Here is a 22103-nt window from a genome sequence, read left to right on the forward strand (position 1 = left end):
CCACTATGTGGAGCTGCTGCCAGGGACCCTCATCTCTTCCTCACACAGGGTGCCACAGACCCTGGGAACCAGCCAGGCCTCCGAGGACGGAGGGTCACGAGGGGGTCAAGGCAGAAGCAGCCATGTTACTGTTGTACATGCATGTACAAGCACAGAAACTACACGACTGCAGGTGATAGAACAGAAAGCACATTGTTCTGTTTTTGGAAAAAATACATGATTTACATACACACACACCACATAACTTTCAAGAACACGCTGAATTCAAGACCCTTTTTTTTTTTTTTAATAACAAAACAATTGTCAATATAAAAAAAGTATGGTGACAACCATAATAAAATACTTAAACTGCTATGGCAACAAAAACATTCACAATTATTTTAATCTTTTTTTTTTTAGCTTTTGATACAAACTATTTCCACTACTCTCTGCAACCGAAAATAATAGAAAGTAAACTTTAGAGGCATACAGCTACAGTACATAGCAATGTTTTAAGACATCCAAGACGAGGCCTTGAGATTGAGACTGTGCCACTGAGCTCGTCGTCGGTCCTATAAGATATCTGGCTCTAGGTTCTGTGTACTTTGAGGATTTAAACAAGGGCACATAAATAGATGTTGTGTTTTGCAGACATGCTCCACATGGAATCAAATGCACTTTATCACTCCAAACATAATGCCATGCTTCTGTTTTCAAGACTGGGAAAATCACATTTCTAGAGCGGAGTTATCACATTACTATGTAACAAAATTGGGATGTATTCTTCCCCCAGTCCTCGTAGTACGTTACATCCGCCTCCATATGTTACTGGAAATGTGAACAGTCAATAATGTCCCAAAATAAGTCTGTAGGAACTGTAATGCCCCACTTAAAGAATCTCAACATCACATCATACCTAAAGTCAGAAAATGAATTCTGTGGGTGTCATTACTCGAGTAAAGGCAAAGATGCAAAGTGTTGTCAGGGACTTCCAAGATCTTTCACGTTCAGAAATATCAACAGTATATGGGGAAAACTTTAGTATTTTCTCATTATCTGCTTTAGTTGGTCCCACAGTCCTGAGTTGGCAGAGACTGGGTGAGGCGATATCAGACACTGGGGGTGGGATGAGCCTGTTGAGGGTTGCTGGGAGCTGTGGGAGTGGCTTGTCGGGGGAGCGTGTACATGGCGCCCAGGAACTGATCAGCAATGCGTCCGGCTTCGCGGAGCCCGCTGAGCAGGGCGCCGTGAACTGTAGCGGGGTAATTCCTGATTGTGTGCTCCCCGGAGAAGAAGAGACGAGGGACAGGCTGAGAGGAAAACAGAAAAACCACATTGATGTTGGATTGTTCCAATATAATAAGGAATTAAATGAAAATATGGTATTGGTGAAACAGGAAAAAAACACGTGTGGTAGTAAAATGCCAGAACACATCAGTCAACACTAAAATATGACTAAATCAGCTAAAAACATCTGGAGAATAAACTGCTCTGGTTAAGTATTGTGGGCAGGCTGGGATGCCTTCTCACACACACAAACAGACTCAACTTAAAAAAGGTGCTATATACAGGATTAAAAGCTTTAATAGCAGCAAATACCTAATTACTATGTTAACATGTGGTGAAGTAATGTCTAACGGAGCAGAGAAGGATTACACTTTTGTTGTAAACCCAGCTTCTCCTCGCTTTGTAGGGCGTGAGAGTCTCTCCGTTGTGCCCGACTGGCTAGCTGCTTGCCACTGCGCTGATACGTCAGTCATCGCTGATAACGCCTTCCTGACCCGAGGCATAGTGAAGGAAGCGTTGCGTTGTGTACTTTACCTGCGAGGCTCCTGGTATGGCGGGGCCAGGTGTGATGGGTTGTGCCATGAGGTCATAGTCGTTACCCGAAGAACCTGCTGCCACGTACGAGTAGGAGCCCCGAGCCCACGGGTCCGCACGCCAACGAGTGACCACGGTTTCCTTTGGCTGCCATGACGACAAACAACAACACATACTTCTTAGGAGTTTCCATGATGATGTTAGAGGAACCTGTTAGCAGTTGGATGGCGAACAGTTCCAACGCTGGCCTCCATGCATATGATTTTACCCCCATTTGAAACCATAAGCAAATGATTTATATTTTATAATGACATGTGGTTTGGATGAGACTCCGGTGCCTTTCACATGTGCTCGCTGTGTAAAGTGGTTATGGGGGTCAATTCAGGAACGGATTTGACATTCCACTCAAAGTACTGGAAAAACCAGAGAAAACACTAATGATGGAGCTTAAAAGTAAAACCCAGCACTACGTTTCTGTAAACAACAAAAATGATGAAGTCATATTTAAACAAATCTGCCAGCCATGTCGAATTGTGTGGATGTTGTGTCTGAAGGGAATAAACAATTTGGTATGTGGACTCGGGGTTCAAGAATAACTCAAAATGAAGAAAATCAAGCAAATATCAAACTGAACATTATTGGTTAAGAGAAATAACAGTGGAAGGGTTTTTGTCATTGATGATTCCTAATTGTGTACCTGCGGGACAGCGCTGCTTCCGAATATTCCTTTGAGAATGGCCAGGCAGCGCCCGACAATCACGTCGTCACTGATGTTCTCCATGATGCCAGCGGCCTCTCCGGCCATCAGAGCGAGTAGGATCGGGGCTGAAAAGGGAAAAGTCACAATTTGTTACGGAGACCTTTTGAATATATTAAGAAAAGCAAAGGGCATGCATACACACATACATATGGACAGGGAACATATCTCAATACCAAATCCCTACGTGAAACTTAAAAGCATCTCGTTACCTTTGTACAAGTTCCAGAAAAGGAAGAGTTCGCCGCGACTTGCTGTGGTGGAGCCGACATGACCAAACAGGTTGACACTGGGATCCCAGAACACGCGGTCAAAACACAACACCACCTTCAGAGAGGGAGGAACACAAAATAAGAAAAAAAGTACACACATCAATCAATGAGCTTATTTTGATCAAAAGCTCCATGGGCTGTGAGGCACATCGCAGGTTCAGCACTACATAGTTATCAATGTGTGAATAGTTGAGCGCCATCTGCTGGAGACAGAGTTAGTAGCAGATCAGATTGCATAATAATGCAGTATTCTCCTCTGTGCTGCAGTGGAATTAGGATGTAAACTACTCTGCTGCAGATGATGCTCAGCAACAGAGAGAGAGAGAGAGAGAGAGAGAGAGCGAGAGAGCGAGAGGGGGCAAGAGCTGGTGGGCCAGGAGTGACGCAGAATGATCTGATTACAAACACACTGTCAAAAAGCACCTTTCATTTGCACGCCATGAAGCTCCGACTGCCTTTCCAGTCCTATACGTTACACATTGGCCATGCCACCCTTTTTAGCCCACTGCATTCTGTCTGAGCCCAAATGTAAACAACATTACGCAATATCAACAAGGCAATGAACACAATGGAATCCTGAATACTTATTCTACAGCCCATTACCACTGAAGGTCAAGTTCCTAGCATAAGGACACTGCAGCAGAAAGAAGCAGGCGGTCTCTAAGAAACAGTCCCAGTCATTCCAAAAGCACACAACATGATTTCAAACCTCACAAACTCTGATTTGAAAATTGTGACTCATTTCTTGACAAAAGAGTTTGCACTGGTCCGCACAAAATGTGGCAGACCACACTTGGCACACATTTTTCTGTAGTGCGCGTGTGAAGAGGGAGGTTAGCGGTAACATCTCTGGCCTTCCACTGTCCAATATCAGACTACTCAGGACCGTCTTGACTGCATTGAAGATGTACCACTGGAATCTAGACAAATGAAAATGAGAGTATGCAGTTTGTTTGAGGAAAGAAGGCAGTTTGATGAATACTCCATACCTTGTTGAGGTTGCCAAAGCCCATCCTCTGTATAGCAGATGTCTTCCACTCAGGCAGCGGGGGAACAAACTGCACCGCAGGGGGCTGCTGCTTCAGCACGCCGAGTGGCAAGGTGCACAGCACAGCGTCACACTTGTATATAAAGGTTTGGGTCGTGGAGCGGGTGTTGACTGCTATCACCTCACAGCCTGGAAAAACAACAGATGAGGAACCGTTAAACAAACAATGTACATCCACATGATCATCAATCACTATAGGAACGTGTGGCCAAAAGCGGTCGAAAACACACACACAAACACACACAGTCCTGTGCACGTACCAGAAGCTGTATACCGGACCTGGCGCACTGCTGTGTTTAGTTTGATGTCCAAGCCTTCGGCCAGGGCCACAGGAACACATGAATAACCATTCCTTACTGTCAGGTGGCTGCCAGTGAACTCAAAGTCATCATCCTGTGGATAAAGTAATAACTTGTCACACAGTAGCACAATTAAATCCCTAAAATCATAAAACAGGATGGCAGAGGTATCCCATAGTTAGTCTAGCAATATCTTGTTATGAACATGGGTTTGCAAAAGGACTTTCGGTCTTTACAATGCAAGACAGGACTACATCGTTATAACATTTTAAAATGGCTTCATGTTTATACCTGATCCCAATGCTTGAGAGAAAGGGTGGAGAGGGGCGTGGCATTAGCAAACTCTAAGTTGGCAAAGTGCCAGTCCAGGATCTGCCGATCCCTGGATGACAGGTAAACATCACTGTGGGAAAGAAGGGAAGAAAAGAGACATGTGACTGACAGCTATTCAGGCATCAGAGGCACATGTTTACTCATGCAAAAGCAGAAAACGCTTGATTTAAAACATAATACATATTTGAACACATACGTTAACGAGAAACTTAAAAAAAATAGGCATACTGCCATAATACACACAGGTAAACATCTGTTGCCAATGGCCTCAGGGCTCCAACATCAATTATCTGTTATTACCATTAATGATAGACCATGTTCACTACAGCTCATAAGACAATATTGCTTCAAGTTCACTACAGCTCTTAAGACAATATTGCTTCAACAGAGCCAGTCCAGCATACTTATCTTGGATAGCTCCCGATTAAAACTATTTTTTTTTTTTTTTTAAACAAAAATTCTGCAACAGTAACATGTCACACTCATGTACTGATCCAATCCAGACAAACAAGAAGCTGCTGCCTTTGTTCCTTGCTGGATTCAAATAAGTGCTTCATGTAATTATATATTACACTGAACCATTTAATACCCTGGGATATTTTTGCTTTAGGTTCTCAAATATAGTTCAGCATAATAATGGCATGTATACTGTGAAGGTATTTAGTCATAATACAGTGTGATGGAACAGAGGGATTTAGCCATTAAAGAAAAGATGGTGCTCAACAAGGATGGGGGAACAAATGGAGACTAGCTCAATTTCATTCTGGCCACTACGTCTTCATCAGTACCCACTGGTTAACTGGATTGGTTACCTGGGTGGGTTGGCCTCCAGCTCCTGCAGCTTCTCCTCCAGCTTGACCTGCATCTCCACCAAGTCATCATACTCCTACACAGGGACAAGGCAGACAGGAAGGAGACGTATGTCATAATTTCATCTATTTAGTATCACTGCAGGGAAATACTAATACCAATTCTGATGATAACAATGACAATTCTTTTATTTGATTATGAATATTTATCACAATTACATTTCCAATTAAAGCTAATGACCTACAACTTAAATGAGAAAAGTACAGTGACAATTCCCCATTACAGCTGACAATTAAGATGTATTTAAAAGGTGCATTTCTTTTTACAATATTTCACCATTACACACTGAACATTATAACAAATAACTCTCACACTTATTTCTGCCAGATTTATGGAGCTGGTGAAGAACCGTGTGAGTGTGTGCTTACAAGACACACACCCAGAGGGTTTCAGGTCATGCAGAAAAAACAAGCAGTCTTGACAGAAAGGGCTGACTCAACCTGTTCATCAGCGTCTGGTAATACCACCTACCACGACAGGACACAGCGGCACGGAGTCTAGTCTACAACATTTTACATCCAAATCACCCTGACAAGCTAACAAGCCGACCTGGGAAAATACTACAAATTGCAAGAATACTGAGAAATACCCCAGCAAAAATGTCCTGACACCTTAAAATCTTGTGATAAGGTGTATTCCCACATGTCATGACCACACACACACAAATGCTCATTCTGTCTTGCTGAGAGAGAGAGAGTGTGTGTGTGTGTGTGTGTGTGTGTGTGTGTGTGTGTGTGTGTGTGTGTGTGTGTGTGTAGACATAAAGACAGTCAGACCATGATTCAAAGTCTTGAAGTGGGTTTTTTTTTTTTAGACAGCGGATGGGTAGCAGTCAAACACCACCTGTGTTTAAACCAACTAAAACCTCCTTCTAAAATACACACATAGCAGTAGCGAAGGTGATTTATCTGAGGCAAAAATAAAACGGCAGCGCTCACACTAATAATACATCCAACCGAGGCATTAAACCACTTAAACACAGCCTGTCTGGTTTACTTAAAGAGCACGGTATGAAAATTCTCAAGACATCCACCCTAAAATATTCAGCGTCTATGTTCGTACTTCTGCATTTCAATAGCATTACGAATGTTTTGGTCTTCACAACAAATATAAATGTTTCCGTCCGGCAAATTGTGGTGGTCAACCTATAATTAACAAAGGAAATCCAATACTTTAAACTACAGCAAAATCCCCTATGCAAAACACCACAAACAAAGTTGGGAAAAGTTAGGTCCTAACTGATATGACTACATCATTTTTAGTTTTAGACAACATGATGATGTAAAAACTTTTTCTTCTGATCACGTTTCTCTTTATTTTTCTGAAACAGTGTTTTTGCTTACTTTGCAGAGCGTGGTGAGGTCGCGGTTCTTGCTCTTCACCAGGAACTCTGCTGTGATATCTCTCGGTGGTTTAACTTCACTGGCCTCCTTATACTGCTGATGGAGCTCCTTAACCCGTTCCTTAGTGGTCACCATCTAAAAAGCAGGGAGGAGGAAAAAAGAGCATGGGGAATTAAGTCATGAAATGATGGTGGATGAAAGAAAGAAAAAAATAACTCTGTGGGTTGGTTATGTTGTTAAATTAAACCCCCCGTAATCAGAGCTCAAAATAAAACCAGCAGTGATCCAGCATAAAGCCTGCTTTTGTTACCGTAATGGCACTGTTTGACCGCAAGAGCTGTCACAAATGTAACTAAAGTGTACTCCATCTATTGGCTCTATTAGTGAATCGAACAAACAAACATAACCGACAAAACAATTGCTAAAAGTTCGAGCAGTATTAATTGTTGACCGTTCAATTTCTGATCAAGTTTTTCCAACAATTTAAACGGAAAATGAAAAGTTCTCCACCAAGATTTTTCTTTGAGTCGTCTGAATAAACAGTGAATTGTTTCAGGAAATACATTTATTTGTCCGTCTTTCCGAGAGTTAGACAAAAAGGTCGATACCACTCACTTGCAAAAACTTGCACTCACTTTATTAAGAAGATCCCGGAGGTCTTCCTGAGTCTTTACAATCTTCTTCCAGTGTTCTATCTGCTCATCTTTCACATGCTTCTCCTGCAGCCTGTACACGCAGACACACACACGCACGCACACTTAAAATAAGTGTTTGTGTATACATCTTTATTTTGGATATAAATGTGCAGGACACACCTGTCACATCTCCTGTATGTGAGCTCATGTATTGTACACCAAACTCACTGTATGACCACCTCCAAGGCTTGTCCGAGAGAAACAGGTTTGTTGTTGAGGAAGTTAAAGTCCAGCTGGTGGCTGAGGAAGGAGGTGGCTTCCAGCAATCTGTTGAACTCTTGCTCCACCATCTCATCTTTTTCTTTTGGCACCTAGGTACAAAATGACACCATTGGACATCAGTCTCAAGAATGACAGCAGTGTTGGAAATTATAGTCAAATAAAATGTAGAAAAAGCAAAGCAAAGCTGAAGGAACAAAAAGTATTAAAACTGTTACAATAAGCAGAATTTCAATATAAAACTGTTGATGTTTTTTTGACTTAATTCATGGCATTTATACATCACTTCAAAATCCAACTTGTAACTGTCTATTTTTCTCATACTTTGGCGAGTTTCCCTAATAAAGCAGAAGAAACAAGGTAAGGGATGTAAAAAATAAATACATACACTTGTGCATCGTTCACCCTTGAGTAGTCCACCAAAAGATTACCATGGAAGTTGAGAAGAAAAGAGAACAGAGGGTAGGGGAAGAGACAAGAACATATGAAGTAAACACAAGTTTAACCTCAACCAGGTTTCCACAAAAATAAAACATGGTCATTTAATTTGCCTTTTCCTGCACAGGAGGAAACCAGTTACACATGATGTGGATGCTTCCAGAGCCCTGCCGGCTGCTATCTACTTCAATAGAAGTGCCCCGAACTTGAACCTAAACATCCTACTACTGTTGCTGCCACTTGACGGACAGCACAAAAAATGAAAGGGGAAAAACACTGTTTGTATCCAATTTAATGACATTAGGCTATATCTGTTTTCTGGTCTGCTTTGCTCTGAAAGGAACTGGAGCAGTTGTTGATGAAACGCATTCAAGCAGTTAAATGAATCCTCCTCTTAGTGTATTTTTGTGGCTTATGGAAAACCAGATCTCTGCCTCAGGACACAAGGGGGCTTGGAGAACAGCTATAAACCAAGACACACAGCATTTTTATCCCAAGAGGGAACTCTTGTGCATAAGTAAACATATTCTGTTGAATGAAGTAAACAACACAAGGTCCTTGTTTAAAAATAAATAATTTGGATACACATGTCTAATGCCATTGTAGCCAGAGGTTAGCCGTTTGAACATGTCAGTATGACAGAAGCAGGGAGATATTTTTTAGAAATCAGCTGATTGGACCCAATAACACACATGGCCCTGCTGTCATTAACCCTTTTCCATCTATCATATTGTTACATCATGTCTCAGCTTTATGAGTAAACTTGGGATTTTTGAAAGTATAAAACAAAAGAATTAAGCCTCTTTACAACTACTTTACACATTTAACTGCTTTATTAAATTATCTCTGGATTCTACTTATTTGTAAAAGAAAACCCAGCTTGGCTGTGGGGGGATAATGAACAAGAGGCAACTCAATTTACTGATTGTGTAACGTCATTATACTCACAGCTTGGCCATTGGCTTCATACAGTGGACACTTCTGTTTGATCTTGGCCAGCTCCATGTTAACCTGCTTGCTGATCACGGCCATTGGATTCCCACCTGAACATGCACACACAATTGGCAATGACACAGCATAAGCCTGGACAATAACACCATCTACAGGTATTTTTTTGTAACTGTAGAATCTCTATGAGAACATCTATCAGGGTTTGTCAAAAGCAACTGTCTCAAATCTAGGTTGATGATAATGTGCCATGACTAAATACTAAAGGTTTATAGGATGCTTTGACTTGTCACTAACTTCCAACTGACTTCCGTATTGACATAAAAAACTGTAGCTGCATCTTACCCAGCCCTGTTACCACCATGGCTCCCAGATCAGCTACATAGTTGCCCTTCCTAAAAGTGGCCACTCTGCCTCCAACACGGTCCTGCATGGAAAAAGCAAAGTAAGTTTAGGTCACTCGATTAGTTATCATCTAAACCCATAGAGTGGCACTAATTTCAAAATGCTATTGATTGTAAAGTAAATAAATAAATACAGCAAATGGTTTATTATCATAAAATGTTGACACCAACAACTAGTTAAGAAAATGTGACAAAACAAACATACCAGAAATAACAAAGAACCTGTTGATGACCTACCCTGGCCTCCAATACGGTAACATCCATCCCGAAGCTTTGCAGCTGCCTGGCTGCAGCTAAACCAGACACACCTCCACCAATGACTATGACCTTTCCGGTCTTCTTTGCTGAAACAACAAACAGGGAGCACATAACTAGGTATCCTTACACTACCAGGTAAGTGTCTGATTTTGTCCACAAACCAGATTAGCTAGTAAATCCCAACATCAGACAATAACTTCTGTACACCAAATTTTTGAGCGGGATATAAATCAAAGACATTTTTGCAATTCGATCAAAATGGGCTTGAATAGGACATAAATTACAGAAAAGGGCTAGTGTTATTTGACCAGTGCAGTGAATGAAGTGAACTTACTTGGTAAAGGCTTGACCCTCTTGTAAATGCCAAAATTAACGAGACCATGCCTTTCTAAGTAGCTGTGTATTCTGTGAACCAGCACAGCATCACCTAAAAAGAGAAAAAGAGCACATACAACTTCAACTTCTGCACAACTACAATTGTTTTCACTGCAAAGTAAATCATAGAATAAATAAGATGTAGACAAACACAATGTATATAATGTTTAATTTAATGTCTCACTGTTATATGGAGCTTCAAGCTGCTGTGCAGTGGCCTCAAATGTTAGCTGGATTTTAGGGTTGTCCAGCCAAAGTTGGAGCTGTATGGGGTTAATATGAATTAAGACACAGTAGTACACATGTTTAAAACAATGATCCCGACGTCCTTAGTTTTGGAATATAAAGTAATGTGTCTACGCTGGCACTTACCGTACGGTTGCGGATGTAGAGGAAGACCTTCTGAGTCTGCTGGGGACCACTGATGATGTCAGGGAAGCAGGCGGCCTCTTGGGATGTCATACGGTCATGAGGAAGACGGCTTTGAAAAGCAGCTCCTTCGACACCTAAAAATAAACAAACATATCAATATTCTATTCAAAGCAATAAGTGTAATTTAGGATCAATTTAAGACAAAAACAAAGAGCATTCATGTACAATGAGGCCAAAAATGAGATTGAACACAGGGCAAAATACCAGACTGTAAACAACACTGCCTTCAAGTTAGCAGAGAAAAATCTCTGCACTTTAAGAAAAGATCAGGCTTTTTATTAAACATTTTAAGAATCTTTCCTCAACCAAAACATAAGTTTCATTTCACTGCTTTGTTCTGATACATCAAGTTACAAACTGACCAGATGGCTCCTCTGGTTCACTGTCATTCTCTTCCTCTGGTGGTGGAGGTGGTGGAGGGATGACCTGCTTCCTCTCTTTCTCTGCCTTAGCATTCCTCTCCTCCTCAGAGTAATATTCATCCTCTGACAGATTAGCCAGGCTCTCGTCCATTTCGCGGTATTCCACCTGCTGTGTTAGGCACAATAAAAGCAACATAAATACCGGCATTACGGTGAATTATTTGGTGTGCTCCCACGCCACTTAGAGTAGAAGTGCCAAAACCGTTCTGGTACTAAGAAACAAATACTAAGAACATCACGCTACAAAGATTATGAGACATTACCTCTGTTGCTAATTTCCACTAGTGCGCATATGCAATTGAAAACCTGTGACTTCAGATAGAAAGCAATATTGCAGTTGCAAAAGTTCTATTGAAAAGAAAGCAATGGTCATGAAAATACACTGAATTGCCAGTAACCGATAAACTAATTTTCACTCATATCAGTTTTGGCAGCTTCTTTCCCTCCCTGAGCAAGAGGATTCCCAACCCGAAGATATTTACTTTTGCTCGCTTGCGACGACTCGTTCTGCGAACTTCAGCTGCGTCTTGGTCTGCCCCACCAGGGCCTGCTTGATGAGGTAATGGGGCTCCTCCAGGTTCCCCACTTGGGGATGACCTTTCCTTTTTCTTTACATCCATAGGGCCTGCAGCTGAGGCTGATGGACCACTTTGGGCATCAGCAACAGGGGGCCTATCCGCTCCCGCTGCTCCCGCAGAAGATGTAGAGGAGGAGGAAGAGCCAGCATCTGACTTCTTGCTAGACAGCATCATGGAGGATGTTGGAGGCCTCTCCTGAACAAAGAGGGTACAGACATTTGATGAAAGTCATCAAAATGAAACATACAAGGGAAAATGTTGAAATTTGACTGCTCAAAATAGTATGATCAATGAAAAAAATATAAATTATTCCTCAAAGAAAAGATGAAAATAATGTGTGGGTTGTGTGTGCTGAAAACTAACAACCAAAAATAACCTCTTGTGACCTTATAGTATTCCCAAATGTGTTTGTCTACAACAGATCAAATATAGAAACGTACAAAATCCATGCCAATGGTAAATGTACTAATGGTTTTAACACAAATTAACAGAAAATAATAGTTAATAACATTTGTCAACTGGTCACATTTCTGCTTCGGGCAGTGAAGGCACCTGCAACAAAAGGCTAACAACCACCATACACATCTGTCACCTCTGCATGTCTCATCTACATCACTGCATGATGAAGGCTGGCTAGTAGTGCATGAATGGCATGGTTTATGAAAATGAAGGCTCCAAGGTGACAATAACCTTTTCTTGTTTTACCCATTTCTCCGTGCACCTGGTAATATCCATTCAAACACTAAGAAATGAAGACAGAACCAGAAATATGGTTACGAACAGGCTCAACTGGACAAAAGAAATGTTGGCCTTTCACATAACATCCATCGAGATTTTGCAAAACATTTGTTTGAAAAATTGCCACTGTAGTTATAGCACAAGACACTAGTCTAAAATGTTTCATCGAAGCTCACTGGTTGATGACGATTAACAGTCAGACATCCTGAATCCGTAATACCCAATTTGATAATTTTAACAGCCGTTCGTCGCACACAGACACCTTCATTTTACCGAGACCGCGAGTAGTTCCCGATCTCCACCTTGAATAAGTTGACTTTTTGAAACGTTAGCAAGCCGGTTCAAAGCAAAGCTAGCAGCGGACCGACGTTAGCTTGCGGTAGCTAACAGTAGCTCGGTTCTTGACAGCGAACGTTACTCGCAAAAAGGGCAGGCAAATGCGACGTTATATTCCTGACAAAAAATTGCTGCGGGAGTTGTGCTGCAAATACACATTAAATCACTTCAGATTTTATTATCTTTCACATGTATAGTACGAGACAATGCTATGCTAGTTTGTTAGCGGCGCTAACAATGAGAACTGGTTAGCACCAACTGCAGCAGGTGCGACCCCTAGAAACAGAAAGCACCGGCCTCGCTTTCAAATGGGTGGAAATTGATAAAGTGGACGTGTGTTAGGTACGCTCCCCTGCTCCACGGACCAGAGTTTACAACGTTAAACTGTGGAAATGTGAATATTACCTCTCAGTCCTCCTAAGATGTCAACACAAAGACGGCACAGTAGTAGGTCTTCGTTCAATGAACTCGTTGGTGATTGGTAGATTGAAAACGTTACCCAACACCACGAAGCGGAATAATTGGTCGAAATAACTGTCAATCCAAAAAAGTGGGCAGGGAATTAATACTAAAAAAACTACTACGATGGAAGTTTAAGCGTATTAATGCACAGTTTGTTTCCTAAACATATCGCAATTGTTTTTTAGGTAACCTATAAAAGTGAGAACAATATTTAGTTGTGGTTTTCTTTCTCTTCTTCATCTTCCGTTCGCGGAGAAACGACAAACAAACCCGTTTTGCGTCTGCACACCAAGCTGACGTCAGTCTGGAAGAAGAACGGGATGGGCAGGCAAGGTGGGGTTGGACAGGTAAAGGTGAGCGTCTCTGTCGCGCCTAGTACTCGGGGAAGCATACCGACGTTTTGTTGACTCCTTTATTCTCCATTTTGAGCCGACTGTGTGTAAGTAACTAACATCCAAATCTTGAATATATATTTTTGTGCAACACTTTAACCTTTCACTTTACCAGTTAGTTTTAAAGTCTACGCTACGGAGAGTCAGTCTGCTCTCGGCTAATCTGAGTGTTGTTTGTTTGTTTGTTTATCAATGTTTGATATGGCTATTGTACACTTTAAGATAAAATATACTATTGTCACGTACAAACTGGTGATCTGATTAAGAATCTATCCAACAGAAAAAAACAATGGTGAAGGAAGAGAAGCAACTGTTGGCCAATCGGCCTGACAACACTGCCTTCACCCAGCAGAGGCTTCCGGCATGGCAGCCAATGCTTTCAGCTGGCATTGTCATCCCAGGATTTGTCCTCATAGGCCTAGCATTCATTGGCATTGGCGTTGCTCTCTTTGTCACTTCACGGAGCATCCAGGTTTTAGAGGTATGACTGTATTTAAAAAAAAAAAAAAGAGCGAGAAGGAGACACAGTAAACTGGATTGAAGTGAACAAATCTTAAATCAATATTTTTTTTTTAAATCTCTGTTTTCAGTGTTGAGATGAAATAAATGTCATACAGTCCAAAACTGTACACTGCTATCTGCTTGCAGACTTGCCACTCGTATGCAATATTGGACTGAGTATAAAGAGGTGTGGTGTCTTTGACACTGATGGAGACAATAATTGATAGCCTTTCTTGTTCTTTCCTACACAGATGGACTACACTGGGTCAGAAACAACCTCAGCATGCTTCAAGTGCACCGACACAGATAGAACGAATTGTGTATGCCAGCTGGACTTCAACATTGACAGTCTAATCGAGGTTACATTGCAGCTTTCCACAGTCATGTTCACACGCATACAAATAGTAATGAAGTTGAACTTTCCTCCTGCCACTGACCCCTGACTTTGTTCTGTTTTCCTCCACAGGGACCCGTGTTCTTTTATTATGGTTTGTCCAACTACTTCCAGAACTACAGAAGGTACGGTGCATCCAAAGATGATGCTCAGCTGTCTGGAGACTTGGACTACTTTGAGGTAAGTTACCATAAGAAAAACATGCTCTGGTTTTAACTTCCATAGGAAAAACTAAATCGAGATTCACCTTGGTCAAACATGTGGGTGCAGTTTATATTTGCATCTGTATACATTTTGGGAACAATGTACAGAACCTAAAGTTCCATTAGTTCATTACTTAATTCCCCTATCAATCTGTAATACAAACAACGATGTCAGATTATTTATTTGAGTATTTAAAACACTTTTCTTTGTCTCTCTTGAAGAGTCCTAGTGACAGCTGTTCACCCTATGACACTGACAATAACACACCAATTGTACCATGTGGGTCAATAGCAAACAGCATGTTTAATGGTACGTAAGGACATTTAAAATTTATCTGGAATTAAGATTAGTTGCATTGTTATGTAAGTATTAATTATTGCCTTTTTTAATAGACACCTTCGTGCTGAGTCAGATCATCAATGGGACAAAGAAGCTGGTGCCCTTCGATGGCAAAGGGATTGCTTGGTGGACAGATTACAATGTCAAATACCGAAACCCCAGTGTCACACCTCTTAAGGACGCATTCAAAGGTAGAAACTTACTTCGCTGTAACTGGTCTGTCCTGTTTGAGGAGGGCTATGGTGCATATGAATTGTTTTGTAATGAGGGGTTTCCAGTTGACTCCAAACTAATTGTGTTGTCAATAAGATTTTAGGGAGTGGGAAAGGAGTTGCATTTTGGATGAAAGGAGAAATTTAGTTTAATGCAGTAAACATGGGGTCGTTTAAGGCGGTATGGGGGTCATATTTTGAATAATGTGAATTTTGATGAATCATATTAGCTGATTAAAACTTTAACTTCCAGATACGGTGAAGCCTCCATTTTGGCCCAAACCTGCTTACGAATTGGACCCCACAGACAAGAATAATAACGGCTTCATCAATCAAGATTTCCTGGTGTGGATGAGGAGGGCGGCTCTGCCAGATTTCAGAAAGCTCTATCGACGAATCGCTCAGGGTGAATATAAGCAGGGTCTGCCAGCTGGAAACTACTCCCTTGAAATTCACTACAGTATCCTTTTTGTACAAGTTACAGATTCTGGTTTGATTTTAACAAAAGTGCCAAAAGATTACAGTGGTCACCGTAATCTTTTCTTTCCATCACACAAACAATCACTGTATAGCTACAACACAAGACAACAGCCAAAGTATCATTGAAAATATTCCCAAAAACTTGACTCATTCTCATTTATACATAAACCATCCAATTGATGTCCTCTCACCTTGCCTGCTGGCAAGAAAGTTGCCAATTTGGTGAAGCTATTCAATTTAGAGAAAAATTATACAGCAATGGGTGATAAGCTGCAGGAGTAATGTGGAAGTGGACACTTTTTTTACTTGTTCAAAAATGGCATCTGGATAATGAACCTTATTATTTGAGAGCTTTACACAATAATATATATGTACTACTTATGAAAAGCAGAAACCGGCATTAAATTCCATGTATGTGAGACTGTACATGGTCATTGAAGCTACGAAGCTTCATACCTACATAAAAGGATCAGCCATTGTATTGGCCGCATGTTTTGAGTTACGTTACGGCAACAGCAGATTAGACTAACTTGTTTAACCTGTTGGGTGTGGCTCTGTTTTTACCTGAGCAGAGTGAACACAACACCTGAGCAGAGTGATCACAATGACTAAGAAGTTTCTTGAGCTCAGAAAAAAATAAGCAAATTTTTCGATTTACGTAAATCTGCGAGGCAAATGATCTTTGAGGTATTTTTGCATAGGCTTCAGACATTTAAAAAACATTTAGATTCTGTATTATTGTTTCCAAGTTTAACTCAATTAACTACACGTACATTCTCAGCACAATATATTTGTGTTTGACATTTTCTTACTGTTTCAGAGAGCCATTGCCTTCTGTACACATTGGAAATCTATTCATAAAATATTGACCTTTTAGTTCAGTTGTTTAATCTATCAGAGTGGACTACAGTTTACATTTTAGAGTTACATTATCATTGAGTGGTAATGCAGTTTAAAAACTGATTGCTTTGGAAAATCTACACTGCAATACGTCAATGGAAATAATGTCACTAAGATGTATTATGCAGTTCAATAAAGTTGTTATCTGATATATTAATATTGCATAAATGAATGGAGGCCAATGCTCTTAAATAAATCCTTTCAAACGGATTTTACTATGAGTTGTAAATAGGTAAAACATGCAAAACCGCTGGCTGTTTAATACAGTATCTTAATGTAGTTTTGTACATTGAATGCTAGTGAACATACTGGCACAAGATCACTTTTTATGCATATCCATTTTTGCTGTATGTCCTTAACTTTTTGTCCTCCAGACTATCCTGTTCTGAGCTTTAATGGAAGAAAGAAGGTGGTGTTCAGCAATGTGTCCTGGATGGGTGGCAAGAATAACTTCCTGGGCATTGCCTACCTTGTGATTGGTTCAATGTGCATCATCATGTCCATAGTCATGCTCATTGTCTATGCAAAATTCAAGTTTCCCGAAGAAGACTGAGTCATTGACTCTGCTAGTGGATTATGTATATTATTAACACGTTTTTTTCCAATATCTGCAAAATAAGATGATTTACAATAGGAGTACAACATCTCGGAAATTAGGCTCTCCTTGGTGCAAAAACATAGCAAAGTCACTGTTGATTGCTAATGAAACAGCTGTAAGAGCGGTCTCTTAACTGTGTGTTATGCATCATCACAAAATGAGCTATCTCCTCGATTTAGGTCAGTAATAATGTCAAGCCATAGACTACTTGATAAGCCATACGATACTAGACAATGATTTATACTTGATTGTGGGAGCTCACTAAGCTGTGTAGTTTGCGATGAGTAGTTTTTTAGCTTGGAAATAATGCTGTAAAATATGATTCATATTAACTCAGGGATCTGCTGTACAGCAAGCTCATGTTTTATTCATACTGTGGTTTTAGACACTTTACTTCATGTTGATATTTATTTAATAAAACATCAAAACTATGCCTCTCTGTCTGTATTATAACATTTTGTTTCTATAGGTAACATTGCCATAATTTGTTAATTTTTAACATAACATGGCAATGTTGTAAAAAACATGCTGTATAAAAAAATATAGAGAATTTGATCTTTTAAAAAAAAAAAAAGATTAACACATGAGTAGTGCATCCGTAATAGGTCCGTGTACGTTCTGGTCGTTTGTTTTATGGTTTAGTCGAAAATACAGAAATACCATGTTTTGTCCATCTGAATAGCAAAAGAAAACCGAACTCAAGTAGCAAGCCGATTAATAAAGACACAGGTAAATACAAGTAAATGGATTAAATACAGCCATCTACTGAAAAAAGGAAAACACTCATCCAGGCCTCTGCTCTGCGTTCACTCAAGAAACTGCACAATTTAGTGGAAAACTACTCAACACAAAAATGACTGATTAAACTATATTACTTGCATACAACCCTTCTGTTGCTTTTATATTGACAGACTCGTATTTCCGGTTACCTGCCTTACTTTACGTTTTTTCAACTAAACGAGAAAACAAACGATAAAAATGTACACGGACCGTGAAAGCAGGAGTCTGAAAAAAATGAATCAATGAATAAGTAATACTATACTAATACTAATACTAATCTTGATTTCACATCCAACTATGTATCATCACGGAATTAGTAATTCCATTTTTAAATGTTGATAACTTTGCTTACACCAACTGTTTTGTAAAAAACGTCTTGTAGCTCTGATTTATAGCTGCATCATCGGAGGTCACTCCCTTTCTCCCCTATCTGTCACAAGATACACGACGAAAAATAAAACTAAAAGAATTGATTCATTCAACTGCATTGTGGGTATAGTAGTTCCGTCATGTATATTCCATCGGAATCACAAACCCTTGAACCATAAGTACCACAATGCATTGCGCAAATAAACCCGACGGCCACGGGTGCGGCAGTTTGACAGCAGCAGTTAGCGTCTGACCAGCTCGGTTGACACCACTGCTAACAACACAACTCAAGCGTCGTTTCTTTGTTCACTCTCACGCCGCTACCGGGCGTTGTTGCCCGCTTCAAACGATGTCCGACGGTGGGGGGACGGAGGAAAACTCCGGCACCATGGAGGTGTCGGCCGTTCAGACGGTCGCTGATACTTCGGTGCTGCAGAAGCATATGAGGAAATTGGTACCGCTGCTCCTGGAAGATGGCGGCGAGGCCCCGGCCACCCTGGAAACCGCCCTGGAGGAGAAGAGCGCCGTGGAGCAGATGAAAAAATTTCTGTCCGATCCCCAAGTTCACACCATCCTGGTCGAGAGAACCACACTCAAAGGTAACGTTGACGTTATATTTAGCGGTCAGCGAGCTGATTTTAAAAACCGAACTAACGGTTGTCCAGTGATGCGTTAACGTCACATTAACGCGTCTGGTACTTTTGATGGATGAATCATCTTGGTTTTATCAAACATAAAGTTTAACTACCAGTTCCAGCTGTGGAGAAATTGGTACAGCTGTCTCTTTATAAGGCACATTGGTAGGTCTATCTATTTCAATATAGATATAGATATATAGATGTCTTCTCTGATGTCTTCTCTGGACCCGGAGTCTGACATTAAAGTAGGTTGATTGTTCTTCATCTATAACATTGTTAAATTGTAATGCAGCTCCGCCACAATGGGTGGGGTAGAGATAATCGAGCCTATTTGTGTGTGTGTGTGTGTGTGTGTGTGTGTGTGTGTGTGTGTGTGTGTGTGTGTGTGTGTGTGTGTGTGTGTGTTCAATGTTGGCTCACGTTATCATTGTAAGGCGCGATACTGGTTAATTTAAGTCTCAGTTAATGAATATGTTTTTGTAATGTGGAATGAATGTACGTTACCTTTTTTTGTTAATGTTGAAATGTAAGTTGTGCGAACTACATGCAAATTATAGTTGTCAAGTGACTGTGACATTAATAACACAGGTTTTGATTATTTTTTTAAAAGAACCAAAACCATCTAAAATTCAAAGATAATGAATCCTTTGTAAGAACTGCAAGTCATGTTGTGTGCATCTTGGGGTTTTATCACGTGAACCAGCTTGTGTCCATGAACACAAGATCTTCTGTTTTCCCCAGGGGAATTAATCCTTAGCTCGCCCTCCATTAACCCGCCCTAATGTTTTATGAGTGCTAAACCTTGATCTCTTGGTACTGCACATGCCCAGTCACTGACTCTGAGCCTGTAGGTTTTGGTTTCCATTTTCTTGCACCAACATTACTGATGCTGTAATGCAGAGGGTGCAGTTTCCTTTCCTACAAGCAATGACCTCACTCGTAAAGAAGGGTGGGAACATAGACGGATGCATGTCAGATTGCACTGTCATCCTAATGTAACATGGCTTAGTTAGTATACTGTCTCCTAACTATACTAACTATACTACTGTCTGCCATCCAAATAATTTATTTTTACCATTCGAAGCAAAGTTATGTTGTTGGCCCTAAACAATCAATCCTTCCTGCTTGGTGAATGATGTATTGATTTTAACTTGATTACAATGTGCAAAATTACTTTTTTTTTCTTTCTTTTTTTACCATTGACCAAGATTATTAGAATATTTTGCTTGTTCAGATGAGACTTACATTTGATCTTTTCTTCACACAGAGGATGTTGGGGATGAAGGGGAAGAGGAGAAGGAATGCATCACTTATAATATCAGCACTGACATACATTATGGGATAAAGTCCAACAGGTAAGTGATGCATCTAATGCACTGAATTGGGACCGTTTGATATGAATAGGTTGCAATTTGCAATAATGTTGTTGAACATAACAGGTTATAATATAACTATTACTTTCTATAAAACAATTATTTTTCAATTAATTATGTAAGGAAATGTTTCTACATTATTTTATTGAACTAGACACAAAATGCACAAAAACATTAAAAAAAAAGAGTCTAGTTTAAGATTTGGCCCTGTGTGTTAACTGATAACTTCTTTTTCCCCCTCTGCAGCTTAGCGTTCATCAAGAGGGCGATCGTGATTGATGCTGACAAGCCCATTTCGACCCAAGTTCGAGTTCTGACTTTGAGTGAGGATTCTCCCTATGAGACACTCCACTCTTTCATCAGCAATGCTGTTGCTCCTTTCTTCAAGTCCTACATCCGTGAGTCTGGCAAGGCAGACAGGTAATCTTTAAAATAAGTCTAAAATATGGCTTATATTTTTATTTTTAAAGAAATATCTAAAAAACTGAATCATGTACTCCAAAATGAGGATTAATTTAACAATGATGAAAAATGAATGTGCACTATCACCTCTGTCCTACCTTTCTAGAGATGGGGATAAGATGGCTCCCTCAGTGGAGAAAAAGATTGCTGAGCTGGAGATGGGTCTACTCCATCTGCAGCAGAACATTGAGATTCCTGAGATCACCCTGCTCATCCACCCCAACATCTCAAACATCGCCAAGCAGTTCTATGAGCGTGGGGAGAAGCCAAAGGTCACTGACTTTGGTGACAAAGTGGAGGACCCAACCTTTCTTAACCAGCTGCAATCTGGGGTCAACCGTTGGATCAGGGAGATCCAAAAGGTAAGAGGCTTTCCTATACAATTTTACATCATAAATATATAAATGTTTTCTCTTAAACTTCTCCTCCAACCACCCTTTTATCAGGTGACAAAGCTTGATCGTGACCCAGCTTCAGGCACAGCCCTGCAAGAGATCAGTTTCTGGCTGAATCTGGAAAGAGCTCTCAACAGGATCCAGGAGAAGAGAGAGAGCCCTGAGGTTCTGCTTACTCTGGACATACTTAAACACGGAAAACGTTTCCATGCCACTGTCAGCTTTGATACAGACACTGGTGAGTGACAACCAGTTCAGACAGTTTTTCTTTACTGGCATTAATTAAATACAGTGTGATTTAATTGTTTATTATTTTTATGCTTCTTATAGGTCTTAAACAGGCTGTGGAAACCGTCAATGACTACAATCCTCTGATGAAGGACTTCCCTCTCAATGACCTGCTCTCTGCTTCAGAGCTTGATAAGATCCGCCAGGCTCTAATGGCCATTTTCACTCACTTAAAAAAGATAAGGAACACCAAGTACCCAATCCAGAGAGCACTGCGTCTCGTGGAGGCCATCTCTAGGGACTTGAGCTCCCAGCTCCTCAAAGTGTTGGGCACCAGAAAGCTCATGCATGTCGCCTATGAGGAATTTGAAAAGGTTGGTGTGGCTGGGTCTCCAGCATAAACTAAAACCTGTTGTAATATATATCTCCCCCCCAGAAGTAGTCTTACTTTAGCTACTCAAAACTTTCAACATCTTTATAAATGTCATTTTAACTTCTGCGTGCAGGTAATGGTGGCATGCTTCGAGGTGTTCCAGACCTGGGAGGATGAGTATGAGAAATTGCAGGTTCTTTTGAGAGACATTGTGAAGAGAAAGAGAGAGGAAAACCTGAAGATGGTGTGGCGTCTGAGCCCAGCTCACAGAAAGCTCCAATCACGTCTGGATCACATGAGACGTTTTAGACGGCAGCACGAGCAGTTGAGGGCTGTCATTGTCCGTGTGCTGAGGCCTCAGGTAAAATACCATCAGCATCTGTAATGGCCACTCTTGAAGTGACCCTCATTTACTTGTTCCATGTCAATTTGAATACT

General features: G+C 40.6%; 3 protein-coding genes across 6 annotated transcripts in view; 2 read left to right on the plus strand and 1 right to left on the minus strand.

Moving 5' to 3' along the window:
* Positions 1 to 303: 303 nt before the first annotated feature.
* Positions 304 to 13053, minus strand: kdm1a (lysine (K)-specific demethylase 1a). 3 transcript variants are annotated; one of them, XM_068579794.1, is made up of 22 exons: positions 12971 to 13048; positions 12182 to 12233; positions 11396 to 11686; positions 10854 to 11022; positions 10432 to 10565; positions 10244 to 10322; positions 10019 to 10111; positions 9664 to 9770; positions 9368 to 9449; positions 9023 to 9117; positions 8025 to 8042; positions 7586 to 7728; positions 7358 to 7448; positions 6723 to 6857; positions 5322 to 5395; positions 4468 to 4579; positions 4138 to 4270; positions 3819 to 4006; positions 2770 to 2884; positions 2498 to 2625; positions 1801 to 1947; positions 304 to 1289 (listed from the first exon to the last, which is right to left on the minus strand). In XM_068579794.1, the coding sequence occupies exons 2-22, from the start codon at positions 12224 to 12226 to the stop codon at positions 1089 to 1091; spliced, it is 2580 nt and encodes an 859-aa protein (XP_068435895.1). In that variant the 5' UTR covers positions 12227 to 12233; positions 12971 to 13048; the 3' UTR covers positions 304 to 1088. The 3 variants fall into 3 exon arrangements, with proteins under 3 accessions (XP_068435895.1, XP_068435896.1, XP_068435897.1); XM_068579795.1 differs by having other exon boundaries at positions 12197 to 12233; positions 12971 to 13011; XM_068579796.1 differs by lacking the exon at positions 12182 to 12233 and having other exon boundaries at positions 12971 to 13053.
* A 288-nt stretch (positions 13054 to 13341) lies between these two features.
* On the plus strand, positions 13342 to 17425 carry tmem30b (transmembrane protein 30B). The gene is made up of 8 exons (XM_068580683.1): positions 13342 to 13466; positions 13700 to 13900; positions 14172 to 14279; positions 14387 to 14494; positions 14740 to 14827; positions 14911 to 15048; positions 15323 to 15529; positions 16824 to 17425. The coding sequence occupies exons 2-8, from the start codon at positions 13709 to 13711 to the stop codon at positions 17000 to 17002; spliced, it is 1020 nt and encodes a 339-aa protein (XP_068436784.1). The 5' UTR covers positions 13342 to 13466; positions 13700 to 13708; the 3' UTR covers positions 17003 to 17425.
* A 983-nt stretch (positions 17426 to 18408) lies between these two features.
* Positions 18409 to 22103, plus strand: part of dync1h1 (dynein, cytoplasmic 1, heavy chain 1) — a 28270-nt gene continuing 24575 nt past the window's right edge. For both annotated transcript variants that reach the window (XM_068580374.1, XM_068580375.1), the window contains exons 1-7: positions 18409 to 18795; positions 20102 to 20189; positions 20454 to 20627; positions 20776 to 21031; positions 21116 to 21302; positions 21395 to 21666; positions 21799 to 22026. In XM_068580374.1, the coding sequence (XP_068436475.1) occupies positions 18546 to 18795; positions 20102 to 20189; positions 20454 to 20627; positions 20776 to 21031; positions 21116 to 21302; positions 21395 to 21666; positions 21799 to 22026 (1455 nt within the window). In that variant the 5' untranslated portion in view covers positions 18409 to 18545. The remainder of the gene's footprint in view (positions 18796 to 20101; positions 20190 to 20453; positions 20628 to 20775; positions 21032 to 21115; positions 21303 to 21394; positions 21667 to 21798; positions 22027 to 22103) is intronic.

This window comes from Clinocottus analis, unplaced genomic scaffold (genome assembly GCF_023055335.1).
Source record: "Clinocottus analis isolate CAN_PGR_092001 unplaced genomic scaffold, fCliAna1.0.p SCAF_17, whole genome shotgun sequence".
NCBI lineage: Eukaryota > Metazoa > Chordata > Actinopteri > Perciformes > Cottidae > Clinocottus > Clinocottus analis.

Coding starts and splice junctions, on each gene's coding strand:
- kdm1a (XM_068579794.1), bottom strand. CDS start 12,226: ATGGATATTACCAGGTGCACGGAGAAATGGGTAAAACAAGAAAAG. Junction 10,323..10,431: donor TCTACATCCGCAACCGTACG/GTAAGTGCCAGC, acceptor AACCCCATACAG/CTCCAACTTTGGCTGGACAA. Junction 4,580..5,321: donor CTGGAGGCCAACCCACCCAG/GTAACCAATCCA, acceptor TCTTTCCCACAG/TGATGTTTACCTGTCATCCA.
- tmem30b (XM_068580683.1), top strand. CDS start 13,709: ATGGTGAAGGAAGAGAAGCAACTGTTGGCCAATCGGCCTGACAACACT. Junction 13,901..14,171: donor GGAGCATCCAGGTTTTAGAG/GTATGACTGTAT, acceptor TTTCCTACACAG/ATGGACTACACTGGGTCAGA. Junction 14,280..14,386: donor ACATTGACAGTCTAATCGAG/GTTACATTGCAG, acceptor TTTCCTCCACAG/GGACCCGTGTTCTTTTATTA.